General features: G+C 34.8%; 1 protein-coding gene across 9 annotated transcripts in view; it reads right to left on the bottom strand.

Moving 5' to 3' along the window:
- Positions 1-230: 230 nt before the first annotated feature.
- The window catches only part of FUT8 (fucosyltransferase 8), a 138,260-nt gene continuing 123,726 nt past the window's right edge, over positions 231-14,764 (bottom strand). For 8 of the 9 annotated variants that reach the window (XM_069784635.1, XM_069784634.1, XM_069784633.1 and 5 more), the window contains 2 exons: positions 13,101-13,251; positions 231-8,653 (listed from right to left, as the gene is read on the bottom strand). In XM_069784635.1, coding sequence (XP_069640736.1) covers positions 8,336-8,653; positions 13,101-13,251 — 469 coding nt within the window. In that variant the 3' untranslated portion in view covers positions 231-8,335. The remainder of the gene's footprint in view (positions 8,654-13,100; positions 13,252-14,764) is intronic. The other variant, XM_069784639.1, reaches the window with a different exon arrangement.

The raw sequence follows: 14,764 nt of genomic DNA, 5'->3' as shown, positions 1-14,764 counted from the left end.
TTGTGGATTCCATACCTCTACTGTCAGGGGGGTCATCACTCTTTCTCAGACAGCAATAAGAGCTGGAAATACTTGCAGAGGCTTAAAGCTTACTTTCAGCACCAAATTGTTGGCTACAGCCAACCGTAGTAAGCTACTTGCCACAGAAAAGAAGTTAAAATCTACCTTGTGGTTTTGTAGGTCAGCAAGGCAAATTATGGGTATCTCAGAAATAAAACATCAGACTCTAATCAGCAAAGAATTGTATTCTTTTCTTTTTTTTCAACCATTGTGTACGGCTTTACCAAAAGGAAATGCTTCAAGGGAAACTTTGAAGACCAACATCAACTAAACAGCACTGAGAAAATCCAGACCATTTTACTACAGAGGTAGTACAGTGGAGCACCTGCATTAACAGGACGCATCTTACGAGAAAGTAACAGAGTGTTCTGGAACCAATATCCATCCAGCATAAAGTCATGACAAATAATGTATGTCTGTGAGATGAATCCTGAAGGGGCAGCCCAGGAAGAGAAGAAGAACAAGACCTCCAGTCAATCACATTGGCAGATAAAGCGAAGACTGGAACACCTTTATGTCAAGCCAACCATTCCCTTGGTCACATCCTCATCTTCTAGAGGTTTCTTCAGGCTCTTCAACAGATTCTATCCCTTCCTATTAGATACATAACTGTCTATGGTGTATGGATCTGTCTCTCCATAGCATATTCCTGCAATGTGTTATCTTGAGAATGAAAAAGGACATGAGTAAGCTCTAGCCAGTTCAACAACAGGTGACAAAAGCCTATTATTCCAACGGCTCGCTCTTACTCTCCTACATTCAATTTTAAAAGCACAAAAATGAAGCATATACGTTCACGTTTACTTCCAAAACTCTCATTGACTAATATATACCAAGCCAGTCAACAGTGGCATAGATATAAACCTGTTTCAATTCATATTGAAACAGATGTAGCATACACATGGTCAGTTACCTTGTCCCAAGAGAAGGAACGAGAGCAAACAAAGTATACAAGGTAATTTCCTGAATCACTGTGCTGTTTCAGAACCAAACATATAAATATACTATCAATAAGAAAGGTCATCAGCATGTAGGAAGGAACTAAGAATACTTCCTGAATCCAACTTCTGATATTAGGGCTTGGGTGGTGGGGTTTTTTTTTAAGAATTTCTTTTCATGCACACATGATGGTGAATAAGCAATACATATTAACTAAACAAAATATTAGTGCAACAGAAATAAAAGCAAACACTACAAAATCATATTGAATTTAGCATTATAGATTAAATGTTCAACCCATATTACGACTACAATTATTGTTCATATTACTGTACTGTCTAGGGATCCTACCGAATGACGAGAATCCCATTGTGACAAAAGTGGTGGAAACACAAATAAAAGGAGACTCCTGGATCATAAATCTTATAATCTAAACATCAGACAAAAGAAATGAGTAAAACACTCAGAAACATGAGAACATGAGCTAATATGAATCAGTGGAATAAAGAGTAGTCATAACACATCAGCAGCCCTAGAGAAATACATTTTGGCAGGCAGACACATCCTAACTATCATTTTTTTAATATTTAGAAAACATTTTTTCTGTTGTATATAAACAAAAGAAAAATTAAGCAAACAAATCCATCAATCCTAAATGTATTATGCGGAAGGTTCATTAGGGCTAGCCTTTATATAATCTCTAGTGACGCACAAGTTAAAAAAATGGTCAAGCCAGCCTAACAAGATTTGTCTATCTTTGCTGAAAAACTGAAATATAGTCATAAGCAAAAATCATTTTAAGAAACATTAGTGCACAATGAACTCCACCTGAGGCAAGAAGAAACACTGTCCGTTTAATCCCACAAATCTGAACTTATTCTTTGTGTATAACAATTTTATTCTCAAGTGAAAACAAATAAAATTTTATAGATGTTACAAAGTGACCACAGATTTAAGATTATAAACTCATCACAGTTCATTCTCCAGCAATAAGCTGAAGTAGTGAAGCAAACTACTCCCATCAACTAGTCAACCGCTTTCCATTGTCTTGGTTGGACATAACGGATGCCCGATCCCTTCTCATTCACAAAAAAGGGAGTAGGATGTCCTGTTTTGTGGTCTCCTTCCATTCTTCAGGTTGCTACTGTTTGGAAAGATATCAGCAAACGTACTCAGCTTTTTTAAGAAACAGATCTTTTGTAGACAGCTGAAGTGGACGGCAATCTCTTCATTCAGTGGATTCTCACAGCTGAGATGTAACATCCTTGTGGCTCTACTTGTAGAGGAGTAACTGAGAATTGTGCGGCTGTATTATACAAAAAAAACTTGCCAAAGAAAGAGAGCAGGAATACTAAAACTAAGCAAAATAAAGGGTTCTAAGACTGAAGAGAAGAAAATGACCTCTCATAGTCCTGTAAAAAGACTGCATTCAGATTGTGTCCCTACTGCTTGCATATTAAGCTGCAGGCATTAGCGTAGAGGTGCTAGCCAAAAATGGATAGGGAATGCTATGAGAATACATCTTTCATCTGGTCAAGAAATTTGCCACAGTGTGAGCTGTAAATCTTATTAGATAAGGAACTTCTATGCCTTGTAAGCCTTCTAAACATTTATTAGGCACATCTGATTATGGTGTTTTCTCTTTGAATCCTTGACTATACCATTTAGGGAAAATAAAAAAATGCGTTTCGTAAAAAAAAAAAACAAAAAAAAACCTGCAAGAAATATATTTTCACATTATTATGAAAAATTAAATACGGACACTTGCTGTTCCTTGGATTCCTAGTCAAGTAATGACCATTAGCCACTAGGCAAGGAAATCAAAACACAAAGCAGAAAAGTTTGAAGGTAGTTCATACAACCATGGCAGATCAGGCTCAGATGCAAGTAGGCAGTGGGGCTAATGGAAAAGCATAAAAATGTCATAGTCTTCAGGAAATGTCGATTCTTTTAAAATGGTGTGACTGGAGGATGTCTTTAAGACAATTAGAGGAAATGTGGTAAGATCCAATATGGTTCCTGAAGAAAACGTAGGATAGTTGGGACTTTGTCTCACCATGCTCAAGAAAACCCTTCATAAATACACTAAAATAAAAACAAAATCTTGAGTCTGTATAAAGTGGAAAAATCATGCAAAACTGAAAGTAAAACCAGTATGTGTCAGCAGTTATACAACATGTACAGAATAGTCCAGTGGAGATTGCTCCTTCCCTCAATAGTGTATCCTTAGGAGTTAGCCTAAGAGTGTGAAGTTAATTTTGAGCAATGGTAAAGACATTTTGGTGTAAACGATTGGCATGCCTTTGCATTAAACCAAACTTGCTTGAATTACAGTAGCAATAGGATTCTGCTGACAAGTGAGTTGAGTCAAAGGAAATGAGCATACAAAATAAAGGAAGGTTCCACTGAATAGCAACCATCATCAGCACTGTTAGGTATTTGTACATGGCACCAAAAGGGGTAAAGAGGAGCAAACACATCAGTTGAAGGGATTCTCAGATGCCTGTAGTAATGCTGGAAGACTGCTGCCATATATACTTTGATTCTGAGATAATCTTGTACACAGTGAATGCAACCAGTGATGCAGGCAGACAGACTAGCAATTTTTTCTGCAGACTTGGAAATTTTATACTATCCTCTTATTTGTATCATGCAGTGCCATATTTCACGCTTTTTAGAAATGAACAGGATATTATGAAGTCTAACCCAACCTGTTTGCAGTTGATATTTATGCATAACTGTCTTTGCTTCAGTCTTGCTCCCGATAAGCTTGCAGGAGCATATAGAGGACCCTGACAAAAGTCTGTAGACTACTATTAGAATTCTAGTGGTGCCTTAGGGAAATGGAATTTTTGTGAGTTTTAAATGCAATTTTAGCTCAACATGATAAGAAAACCAAACAGTTTGTGCTCTTTGACAGCCTGCTCCCAGGCCACCCAAATATGAATGAAACTGTAGTATAGTAACAACCAGAATATCAGAATATGACCAGCATGATGTTTACACACGACTGGGACTGGTATTAGGCAAAAATCAAAAAAGAGGTTGAAAATTTTAAGTGTTTCTGGCAAAGAGCAGAATGCTTTTGCTGGCAGAGGTCTTTAACCCAGCATTGAAAGGTTTATCTGTGGTTTTATCAACAGATATAGCAAATTAAATTAAAAGTACAATATCATGTCTTCTTACCGGACTCTCTTCTTCCACCTCCCAAACTAAGCAAATGATTTTTACCTGGATTCTTCAGACACTTGAGGGATTACATTGCAAAGAAACTTATAACCTGGAAAAACAGAAGTTCAATTCACTGTTTTGAAAAAGTTCCAAATGGTAGGTGCTACTCTGCCAGCATGAAGGAAGATCTCCCTTTCCTTATCAAGAATTTGTAATGAAATTTTTCTCTTTTATATTCTATTATGTTCCTATCTCAGAAGACAAGACCCTTATTTTATAATTGCATACCAAAGAAACATAAAACCCATTACAGAGGAAACTTCCACATTGTGAATCTCTCTCCATAAGAAAGGACTCATCACTTCTCTTTTCTGAAGAATTGGTAAACGAGAGAAATCCTTCTGGTAATTGCAAGTTTCCTTAAAATTCAGTGGTAGAAGGGGTAGACAAAAAACTTTTCTGAAGGCAAATATTTAAAAATTTTGAAATAAAACATCACCCTTCATGAACAAATCCATAATACTCTTAAGTTCACAGGGACAGGATGTTGGAAGAGGAGGCTTGGGAATCCCATGCATCTGACTGTAGGCTGGACTGAAAATCAGAGACAGAACTCAGGCTGGTGTAATTGCGGTGGTAGCAGCAAACTGCTGATGATGACCCCAGTCTCCAGATGCACCAATGTCACAGAAGACTAGTTAACTGAACCACTCAGAATAAATTTCTTAGCCCAGCTGGTAAGAAGCAAGTAGAATATTCAGTTTCCAGAGACTACATTTACCTGGCAAATAAGTTATTACAGAGAACGTGACAATGACAATGTAAAACAGCATAGAAGGAAAGACTACTGTTCATATTATTTTTATGAACACAACATGCACGCACGCACACACACACAAATGCTTCTTAAAGAGGAAAAATTTAATTGAACATTAGCTTGTTTAAAAGAGTATGAGGGCTGTCTTTGTTTTACGGATGTCAGACATGGTGGTTTGGTATGAGGCAAAAATTACATGACTGGATTGTTGCAGAGCTACAAGGCGAACAGAAGAAACAAGATGTATACGTGCTTGCTTGCAAGCATTCTGGCTAGTATCTTAATGAGTTCACAGCTTCCAAGAGATTCGGCTTTCTTTCAGGTATTGAAGACAAAATTTTTTATTTCCTGTTATTTCACTTTTCTGTGAGCTACAATAAAAATCTGTGGGTCTCATTTTCTTTACCCATGGATCCTTCCATACTACCTGGAATCCACTGTAACTGAGAATAAAGTCTCTAATATTTATTTTGTTTAATATAAAACAAATTCAGTTTTAATGTCCCAAGGTCCCAGGATTCTAAGACGTAACTAACTGGTAGTCTTAAAGGAAACAAATCTCTAGACACAGATGCATCTAGTAAGCAGTCTATTGCTAGGTTTCTTCCTCTGAGATGTACTGCATTATAAGCACTAACGGATCATACGGACCAGGGGAATAAGGTCATAGCATCTACATTAGTATGTTTCTTAATTATTAACAATAATTTTATAATTTCATACCATTTTGTGATCATTCTGTCAAAGATGATGAGCTAATTATTCATTAGGTACTTAAAATATGTAAGGAGGCACATGTACCTTGCCATTATTTTGTCAGGTGTAGTCTGTTGAGGAACTGCCACATTATATAGGTATGTCTTCTATAACATCAGTGTTTTCAGTTCTCTCATTACTTCATCAGAAGATCTGCTCTTGCCTTTGGGCACATCCTAGATGTTCTGTTTTTTATCATCTTTAGTGATATTTTCAATTGAGTTACCTGACTATGAAGGAATTTTCACACGTTAATTCATTTACAAATACTATTTCTGCATCACACTGTAAGAAATGAGCTGGAAATGATGAGGTCTGAAGCTGTAAGTAAAGAGCTTCAAAAATAAAACATTTTCAAAAATCTATAAATATCAAAGAGATAATGTAGTATTTGTGGAGAAATAATTAAATTAGTTTTCCCAAAGATAAAATGCATTGATCTAATCATTAAGGAAGAAATGTTTGTGGGTTTGGATTTTTTTTCTCCCAAGTTGAAAAGGAAAGCAGCAATAGCTTTTTATGTACAATTCAAATTTAAGTAAGAAAAAGTTACAATTTAGCCTACATTTGTGCCTCTGAAATACCGCAAGTTTGGCTAAGTTAGTGAAAAATTTATCAGAATCACTTAATCAAACAGCTTCCTTAGTAGTTCCAAAACACAGAAACACCAGTTAATTCTAGCCATCCTTAGTCTTCAGCGTTTCTCGGCCACTCTTACTCATTTGCCTTTATCCTTCAATCCATCTTTAAAACCCATTTGGTATCTATGCTCATTTTTACTGATATGTCTATTTAATACAGCTAACAGGCAATTTATCTTTTTTTTTTTCCACAGCAGTTTTCAACTTTGATTTTGTTATTAGTTTTTCAGTTGAGGAACACATAACTGGAAGGTATCTATAGGACCAGTCCTGCAAGTAATGTCAGGGAGAACTACTTTGTTAATTCCTCTACATGCCAGTCAAGTTCCATCTTACTCACCTCTATTTCAATTGGAAGACTGTTGCTGAACTTCACACCACCAGAGATTTCGTTTTACCTTTCAGCCTAAAATTTATTTGTGGTCAAGTGCATCCATTTGTTACGTCAACACTGTCCTCGGTCTATTAATAAATATAATTAAACATCCTTTTAACTTTTGCTTTGGTAAGGTCAACCAGCCATGCTTTTTAATCTTTACTCATGTGGCATTTTCTCAGTGTCTGAATAGTAAACATTTTCTGCACTTCCAGTATTCCAGACTGGATTGCACTGGAACCTGTATAATGCTATTAATAGTCTTTCTATTTGGACATAACGTCTTGATATCTAGTACATTTTTTTTAATATATATATATATATACACACACAACCCCCAAATCTACAAATTTGTTTGTAAAATTATTTTGTAAATTATCTCTTCTCTTAATAGAGAACAGACTAGCAACAGATTTCAAAACACTAAGAATTACTAACAATTTTATGTCATGCATAAAAATTCATCCTTGTGTATATTTCCTTGGAACCTAATATTTTTAGGGTAAACTGTTAGATTTTTTTAGAGTATTCTAGATTGACAGGTTCTATAAAGGGGATAACCTGAAGTATTTTCCTTAAAAGTAACTACGTTCAATGCCAAAATGATAAATGGCCATCTATAATACCCTAAAAAAAAATATTTTCAAAAGAGAAACACAGAAGGTAAAAGAACAGTGCTAGAGAGTAAATGTAAGAAATTGAGCCACCGAAGTCATCCTGCTGAAACCCACTGTCCACAGAACTGAGCAACACTGTGCCACTAAGCAGCTGTACTACATAATGAGTGTTTAAAAATTCAATGAAACTCCAGCTACTTTTTCCTTTGTGGGTTTTGTGTTTTGTTTTTTTTCAATCAAAGGCAATGTCCAGAAACATTATCAATACTAAAGAATCTGTTCATGGTATTACAAAAATTCCTAACAGACAGTGACTATTTTATTGTTGGATGCATCCTTTATTTTATTAATGATGAGAAGTAATCAATGGAATGCTAAAAATAAACTGGTAAAGAAATCTAGTCTGAAATCTGAATCTGTTGTTTGAAGCAAGTTCAGTGGTCACGGTAACACCAGTTGAAGATTGACTCTTGCCCATTGTAATATAGGCATGGCTCTTCTAAAAAGGTCACAAATTTTTCAAATATAGGCACCATGTTTTAAATTTTGCACATACAAAATATGTTCATGTCACTCAAATTACACAATGTGGCAGTGTTATAAGTCTGAACATTATTGTCATTTAATGGCAGAGAAAAGAGCCCAAAGCTCACGTAAGACTAATGACTGGGACAAATCCTGAAAAGAGACAAAAAGTATAAAACAACAGTTTTCCTGTTGCATGTAGTTTTGTGTGTGAATGTGTGAGAGTGCATATAACAAAAAATTTTTAAGAGTAAGTTCAGATAATAGCCCATCCATTTGTTCTCAGCTTCTTATCCAGTTTCATTGCTAAAGGCTTTGATTTTAACTGCATGTTAAAATGCAAATTCAAATCCCATATAAACCATTAGTTAGTGCGCTGACTGGTTCGAACCAATCAAAATTGAGAATTACTGCCAAATGTCTTCCTTTTAATCTACTTGTCAGCCTCTGGGTATGTAGGATACTTGACTGTCTCAATTTTCTCCTTAACTTTATAGGATGGGTACAGGCCTGTTCTTCCTAATTTCCTATTGATGCCTTTTGAATAACCATCCCAGTGGTTTCCAGCTACTCCAATTATATCTCCAGGTTCCATAGGAATTTCATCAGCAGTTCGTGGATGATGAGCATAAATAGCAATCTGGTTGTGGGCATTCTGTCCCCCAAAGTAGTAGATATCATCCAAAGAATGGAAATACGCTGAAGCATCTGGATGCAATGTCTGCATAATTTCATAGGCAACTCGACAAACCTTAGAAATAAAAACAGAAGAGAGTCATAAATATTGTGCTTGCCTGCAATATACCACAGAGTCAGCAACCAATGTGTAACAATTAAATTTCACAGTAGATCAAGTTTTGGAATGTCCAGGTAAAAACCAACCAGCCAGCCAAACAAACAAAAAAAACCCCAAAACGACACCAAAAAAACCACCTGCATATTTACTAACAAGAAGCATACAATTCTGCAGCATTTTAATTAGTACTCTGGTGATCAGATGTGGTAAACAAATAAATAAATAATTAGAACAGTCTACTTTTCAGCAAAAATTGAAAACCTCTATATGAACACTAGCTATCCTGCTTTTTAAAATGAATGATATGTAGCCAACCAAATGTAAAAGCAAATTCATTTTCCTTTTCTACTACTAATAAAAACTGTGTTTTACTTCCATCTGAACCTTTAAAACTTACATTTTCAAAATTTATTCTGCAATAATGAAGCTTTACTTTTACTTTTCTAAAGGAAGCTCCAATTTTCACAATCAAGCAGTTCCAGAAGTTCAAGGCTTTAAAATACTGTTAATATTAGAACAGTGATAGAATTATGACTGTTGGCAACAGAAGACAACTACATGAAACTGAATTCCAGCAAGACAATAATGATGTTGGTGAGGAGAAAGATACATTTTAAAGTGGTATTGTATCACATTTTATGAAGGGAATTTTCTTCAGACTGAAACCAGGTCCCCACATCAGAATCGTGTCATGTATCTCAGAGCTGCCAGAAACACAAAAGGCTGCCACTATATTAAACAAAGCTCTTTTCAACAATTGGCTAGAAAGCTCTTCTCTGTCAGGTGTCTGATTTGGCCACTGTGACCTTTCTGACTTCTAATCTACATTACTGTATCTTTCTCTGATTTTGCGTAAGCTTGATAAAGCTTGAAAAACTAACAATACAGCAGACTTCTCCAATACAAAGAAGCATTTGAGCTTTTTCATAATTTTCAGTCTATGTAAATATAGTAAAGCTTGATTTTACTTTTTTCCCTCTGAAGGTATGGTGAATAAAACTTTGATCAGTCAAACTAGACATATTTGTACTTTCCTAGCTTCTTTGAGAGAGGCATTTGCTTTAAAAATGTGATAGATTTCCTTTTATCCCTCTCCATCTGATCTTTGAAATAGTTTTTCAGAAGTAGCTTTCAGAAGATCAGGCTGAAGTTAATTATTTCAAAGTACTTGTTATAACCCATAATATAGAAACAAATTTGATTACCCACACATTGGTAAGAGGTTATTTATTTTATAGCTTCTGTGACTGTTTTTAATATTTTGTTCTCTGCATGTGTGCGCACCCCAGAAGGAGGATACACACACACACACTCTCTAAAAGACTTTAAATCTTTTCAGTAGAAATGCTTTTTAGTGAAAGTGTCCTGCATACCTGACATAAAAGTTACAACATCTCCTCTCAGCAATTGTTTCCTTTGTAGTGCCAAACCTGGGTAACTAAACCGTAAGCTGTTGAGGGCACTAGGCAAAGAATCCACATGCAGGATTATAATTAAAGCCAGCCTCACATTTTTTATTCATGAATTCACTTGTTTTCTAGCCTGTATACTTACTTAAATGTACAAGGCAAAATACAAAGACTAAAAAATCCTGGAAGGAAATGAGATTATGAAGAAAAATATGTCAGGCAGAGGGAGCTACGATTTCATCTAAATAAAGACTGAAGAGACAAAAAAGCTCTTTGTTTTAACATGCAATCTTAATTCTGCTACTGTGTTATGATTTGTGTAACTACCACGTGACTTTTCTATACATCTCAATTAATGTGATGTTGCTGAAACACAGTGCCAAGGTTGGTTGTTTCCCTTGACTCTACATCACTTGATGGGCATGATTTCTTTAACAACAGTATTTTAATGAACGTCTATTCTTCAGCTTGTTTCAGTATTCATTTAGTTTTAGTAGCATAAATCAGAATTAATATAGGGGACTTCCTAAAGCGCCCAATTCTATTCAAATATACTGTAATTTTCTCTTAATACCTCTGTAATGAAGTTTTGACACTTTTTGGCAGGGAAAAGAAAATGGAAAAGAGCCAGCATGCAATTGATTAATGTGAAAGTCCAAAATCACACTGGAAATAAATTAGACTACATTCTTATCCTTACTTTCTCTTCATAGAGATTGGACAAAAGATGGTTATTAACAGCCTGATTTTGCTTACATTCAATGCCAAAGTAACCACCAAACTGTTTATTTCATTGATGAAAGGGCAGGGATAGTAGTTCAAATGTTTATCAGAGGATCAAATTTTAAACCCGTAGAAGAGAAATCTTTCTGAACAGTGGGAAAACTTGCAACAGACCTTAGAAAAGCCCAATATATGAAAATGCTGTAGAGATCCACATTGTTGCATGACCAGCAAAACTGGTGCTAAATGATTTTTGAGGAGTTTGAATTATGAAAGCACAAGAAATTGTCCAGAATAAATTAAGCAGATGGTTGGACCAAATTCATAGTCCCGGCTATTGAGAGTAACAGTCTAATACAGGATTTCCTGGACTTTAGCAGAATTTTCTGCAACTCTGGAAAACCAAATATGTCATCCAGCAAACATGTCTATTGTAAAACTCAGGGAGATGCAAAATGAGACCAGAGCTCAAAGATACCACATACCTCAAAGGTACCCTCAAAAGCGGTTGTACTAGATGACCTCCAGAGGTCCCCATCAACTTGTATCACCATAACTATGTCAATGGATTTTAACATATATTCTTCTTTTGAAATGACTCCAACACTTACAATTCAATTACCATATATTCTGTCCAAGCCATTTGTATATTTAAATGTTTCTTCTATGTTTACACCCAGTATTTTATCAAAAGCAAAATTTACCACTTTTAACACAGTTACCTGAATATAATAATAGCAGAAAATGTTACAGATTTATTAAGTTTTTATCCAAGACCAGAGAGTTCTTCCTTCAGAATATGAACTGTCTGTACACCAATGCATGTGTGGCATTTAAGACATACAGCCCTAGGTCTTAGCTGATGATTACCTCTTTCACTGTGATATGTTTCAGTGGACATAATTTAGCTGAATCAAACATTATTATAAAAGTGGATGGCTCCTCAAGAGCTTTTCTTAATGAGGATTTTTACTTTGGAGTTTATTCATGTCTTGGTCTGTAGTAGCCTATATTAATAACCTTCTAAATATGCTATAAAATGCCATTTTCCTCACAGGGTTTGGGGAACAGTGAAAAAAATGTATCCACAAGCATGATTGAAGGATAAGAGGCTTTTCTATACTTTTTTCTGGTTTTGCTGTCTTCTTGCCATGGTAATGTTATTAAGAATTCTGGATGTCAAGGTCAATATATCACTGTATTGATCACATATTAATATTATGCTTGTTACCTATCTAATTGTCATTACAGTACAGAAGACAATTTACATTTGAGGCTGTGGAAAACGTTTCATTTTGAAGTTAATTTTAACTTTCAGGTTTCTGTCCACTTCCATGTAACAGTACAATCATGCATGATCATAATCTATCGCCATCTATAGTTGAATGCTTTTGTAACCAGAGTGTCACCTAAGAGCATATATGACAACAGTAGGTAAAAAACATTCACTCTGTTTGGTTTCAATCATATTTTGCCATACTTGAATCAGCATATCAGTCATAAAATACTGTTTTTTCATCATTTTTAATCTTAAAAGTTTTTCGTGATATATGAAATTAATATACAATATGACATAATAAAGAAGAAAATGCCAACGATGACAAGTATATGATTCAGTTTTCTAATGGACTCCAACTTGCTTCATCAGACCACTCAAGAAAGGAAGCTTGTAGCATATAATTATCTGCAACAAGAAGTCTCTACAGATTGCAGTGGTCAGAATTCACATTTATTGTGCTGCTGCTGGATTGCTAGAAATGTAATCAACTGTAGAGAAATTAAATGTCTGCTTTCCTCATTCTTTTCCATTCGCACAATCAACTAAGGCAACAGCAGGCATGTCTGAACTGTAGCAGAGTGCACTGATGTGTAGAAGTGGATGGACACAAGTTACATATTAACTTAATGCGAAATTAAGAAGTGTTAAAGACGTTTAAAATTTTTTTTACTTATTTCAAATGCCTTAACTAAGCTGCATAGAAATGGATGAATACAAGTTATACATTAACTTTATGCAAAACAAGGAACTCTTAAACATGTTTAGTATTCTGTCTTGCTTATTTCAAATGTCTTCATTAAGCCAGTAACTTCCACTGAAGTAATCAACTAGTGCTTACAGTCCTCTAAATGTTCACATAGCATACCCAGCCTTTACTTCTTCCCTGAAGTTTTCATGAAAGAACACTGAAAATAAGATAACAGGAGCATGAAGAAAACTAAGATTTAGAACTGGTACATATACTCTACATTGTATTTGTATTGCTGTTTACCTGGGATGAAAATGTACAGACCAGGAAGTCTGCCTGAGACAAAAAGTGAATATCCAGAATAACACCTCTTAGGGAGTTTTCAGTGTATCGGTTATGAAGTCCTGCTGACCAGGATATGGAGTTATCACTGATAAATTCATAATTTGGATACCTGTGAAAATACAATAGACTGTTAATAGCAAAGGTTTTTGGGTTTTGGTTTGTTTTTTTTTTTTTTTAAAGAAGCATCATCTTTGCTGCAAAATAAGGTTGTTAATTTGTTTTAAGCAAGTTTCTGCTTTACAGGGAATGAATTGTAATTTTGCTGAACAGTCTAGAATGTTACTGCTGCCTCCAAGCATGCCCTCTCTTCTCCAGAAAAAAAGAAAATTAAATAAAAAGACACTGTAAGTCTGTCGGGGACTTAACACTGTAAAAGAAGTGAAAAAATATCAGGAAGTATATCCCACATTCTGCTAATGCTACTTATTTTAGATGAAATATAAGATCACTTTGCTTGCTCTACTGCTAAATAGAATATAGGATTGTGTCTTTACTAGACCACATTTTGTTTATTACCATACTCTCTATTAGATACTAATTATGACACTGTGCAAGAAAATCAGTCTCCTGTAAAAAGGACATATTAAATAAACTAATCTAAACTAACAAAACAAACAAAAAAAGTCTTTCACAGTTATTAAGGCTGCACGGAGAACAAATTTTGCAATTTACTGGTCGAAAAGAAATAAATGTAAAATTTCATGTCAATACATCATTCTTGACATATCATAAACAAAATATTAATACTTTAAGTTAAAGTATTTTTATCTGAAATACAAAACCAAACCTTGGTTTATATTATTTTAAAAATAAAACTAAAAGTTTTTAACATATAACAATGACTTTGAAAGAAAAAAAATCCTTTTAAAAAATGTTGAAAAAGAATGGTCTTTCTCAAAACATTTGTACCCCTCTACTGGGGAACTGAAATCTGAAATAAACTGCAAAAAGCAGCATGAATTAATTAAATTTTCAGTCACCCTCCTACCAAAATTAAGTTTTATATGAAAAATTCAAGGTAGATGTAACAAAGATGATAATTAGATTGCTGTTACACAATAATTATATTTCAATCATGAAGTGCAACTCATGTGACTAACCTGCCAAGTACAAAATTTCAACTACAGGGCTAATTATGAAACAATTTAAATAAAATCTATTTCTCAAATTTACAACTTCATAGCAATTATAAAGCAATATATTACATAAGATAGTAAGGCAGCTAATATTACATTTGTAAGAACTAATCATTCTTATACTGTTTAATAAAGAAAATCAGAATACAGAGCTGGCCATAATGCTGGAGCAATAAGAACGCAGACCTGTAACTAAATGCTTCAAAGTCTGACTGTCCTGTGCTGAACATTGCTCAAAATATGGTTTACACTCACTAGTTCTTCGAAAGTTACTGAAGTTAGCATGCACTTGTATACAACAACACAGCATGTGCATACACTCTGGACGCACAGTAGACATGATTATGACAGTCTCTTATAAGAATATGCCTAACTGATTCCATTTTAATGTTAAAACTACGGGAAAACTGTTTTCAAAAGTGAAGCGGGCAAATATAGCAGGCTTTTCCATCTAACATTCACTAGCTGTGGCTACCAAATCAGGAA

This window comes from Haliaeetus albicilla, chromosome 5 (genome assembly GCF_947461875.1).
Source record: "Haliaeetus albicilla chromosome 5, bHalAlb1.1, whole genome shotgun sequence".
In the NCBI taxonomy this organism is placed as follows: Eukaryota; Metazoa; Chordata; class Aves; order Accipitriformes; family Accipitridae; genus Haliaeetus; species Haliaeetus albicilla.
This window is presented reverse-complemented; position numbering and strand designations above follow the sequence as displayed.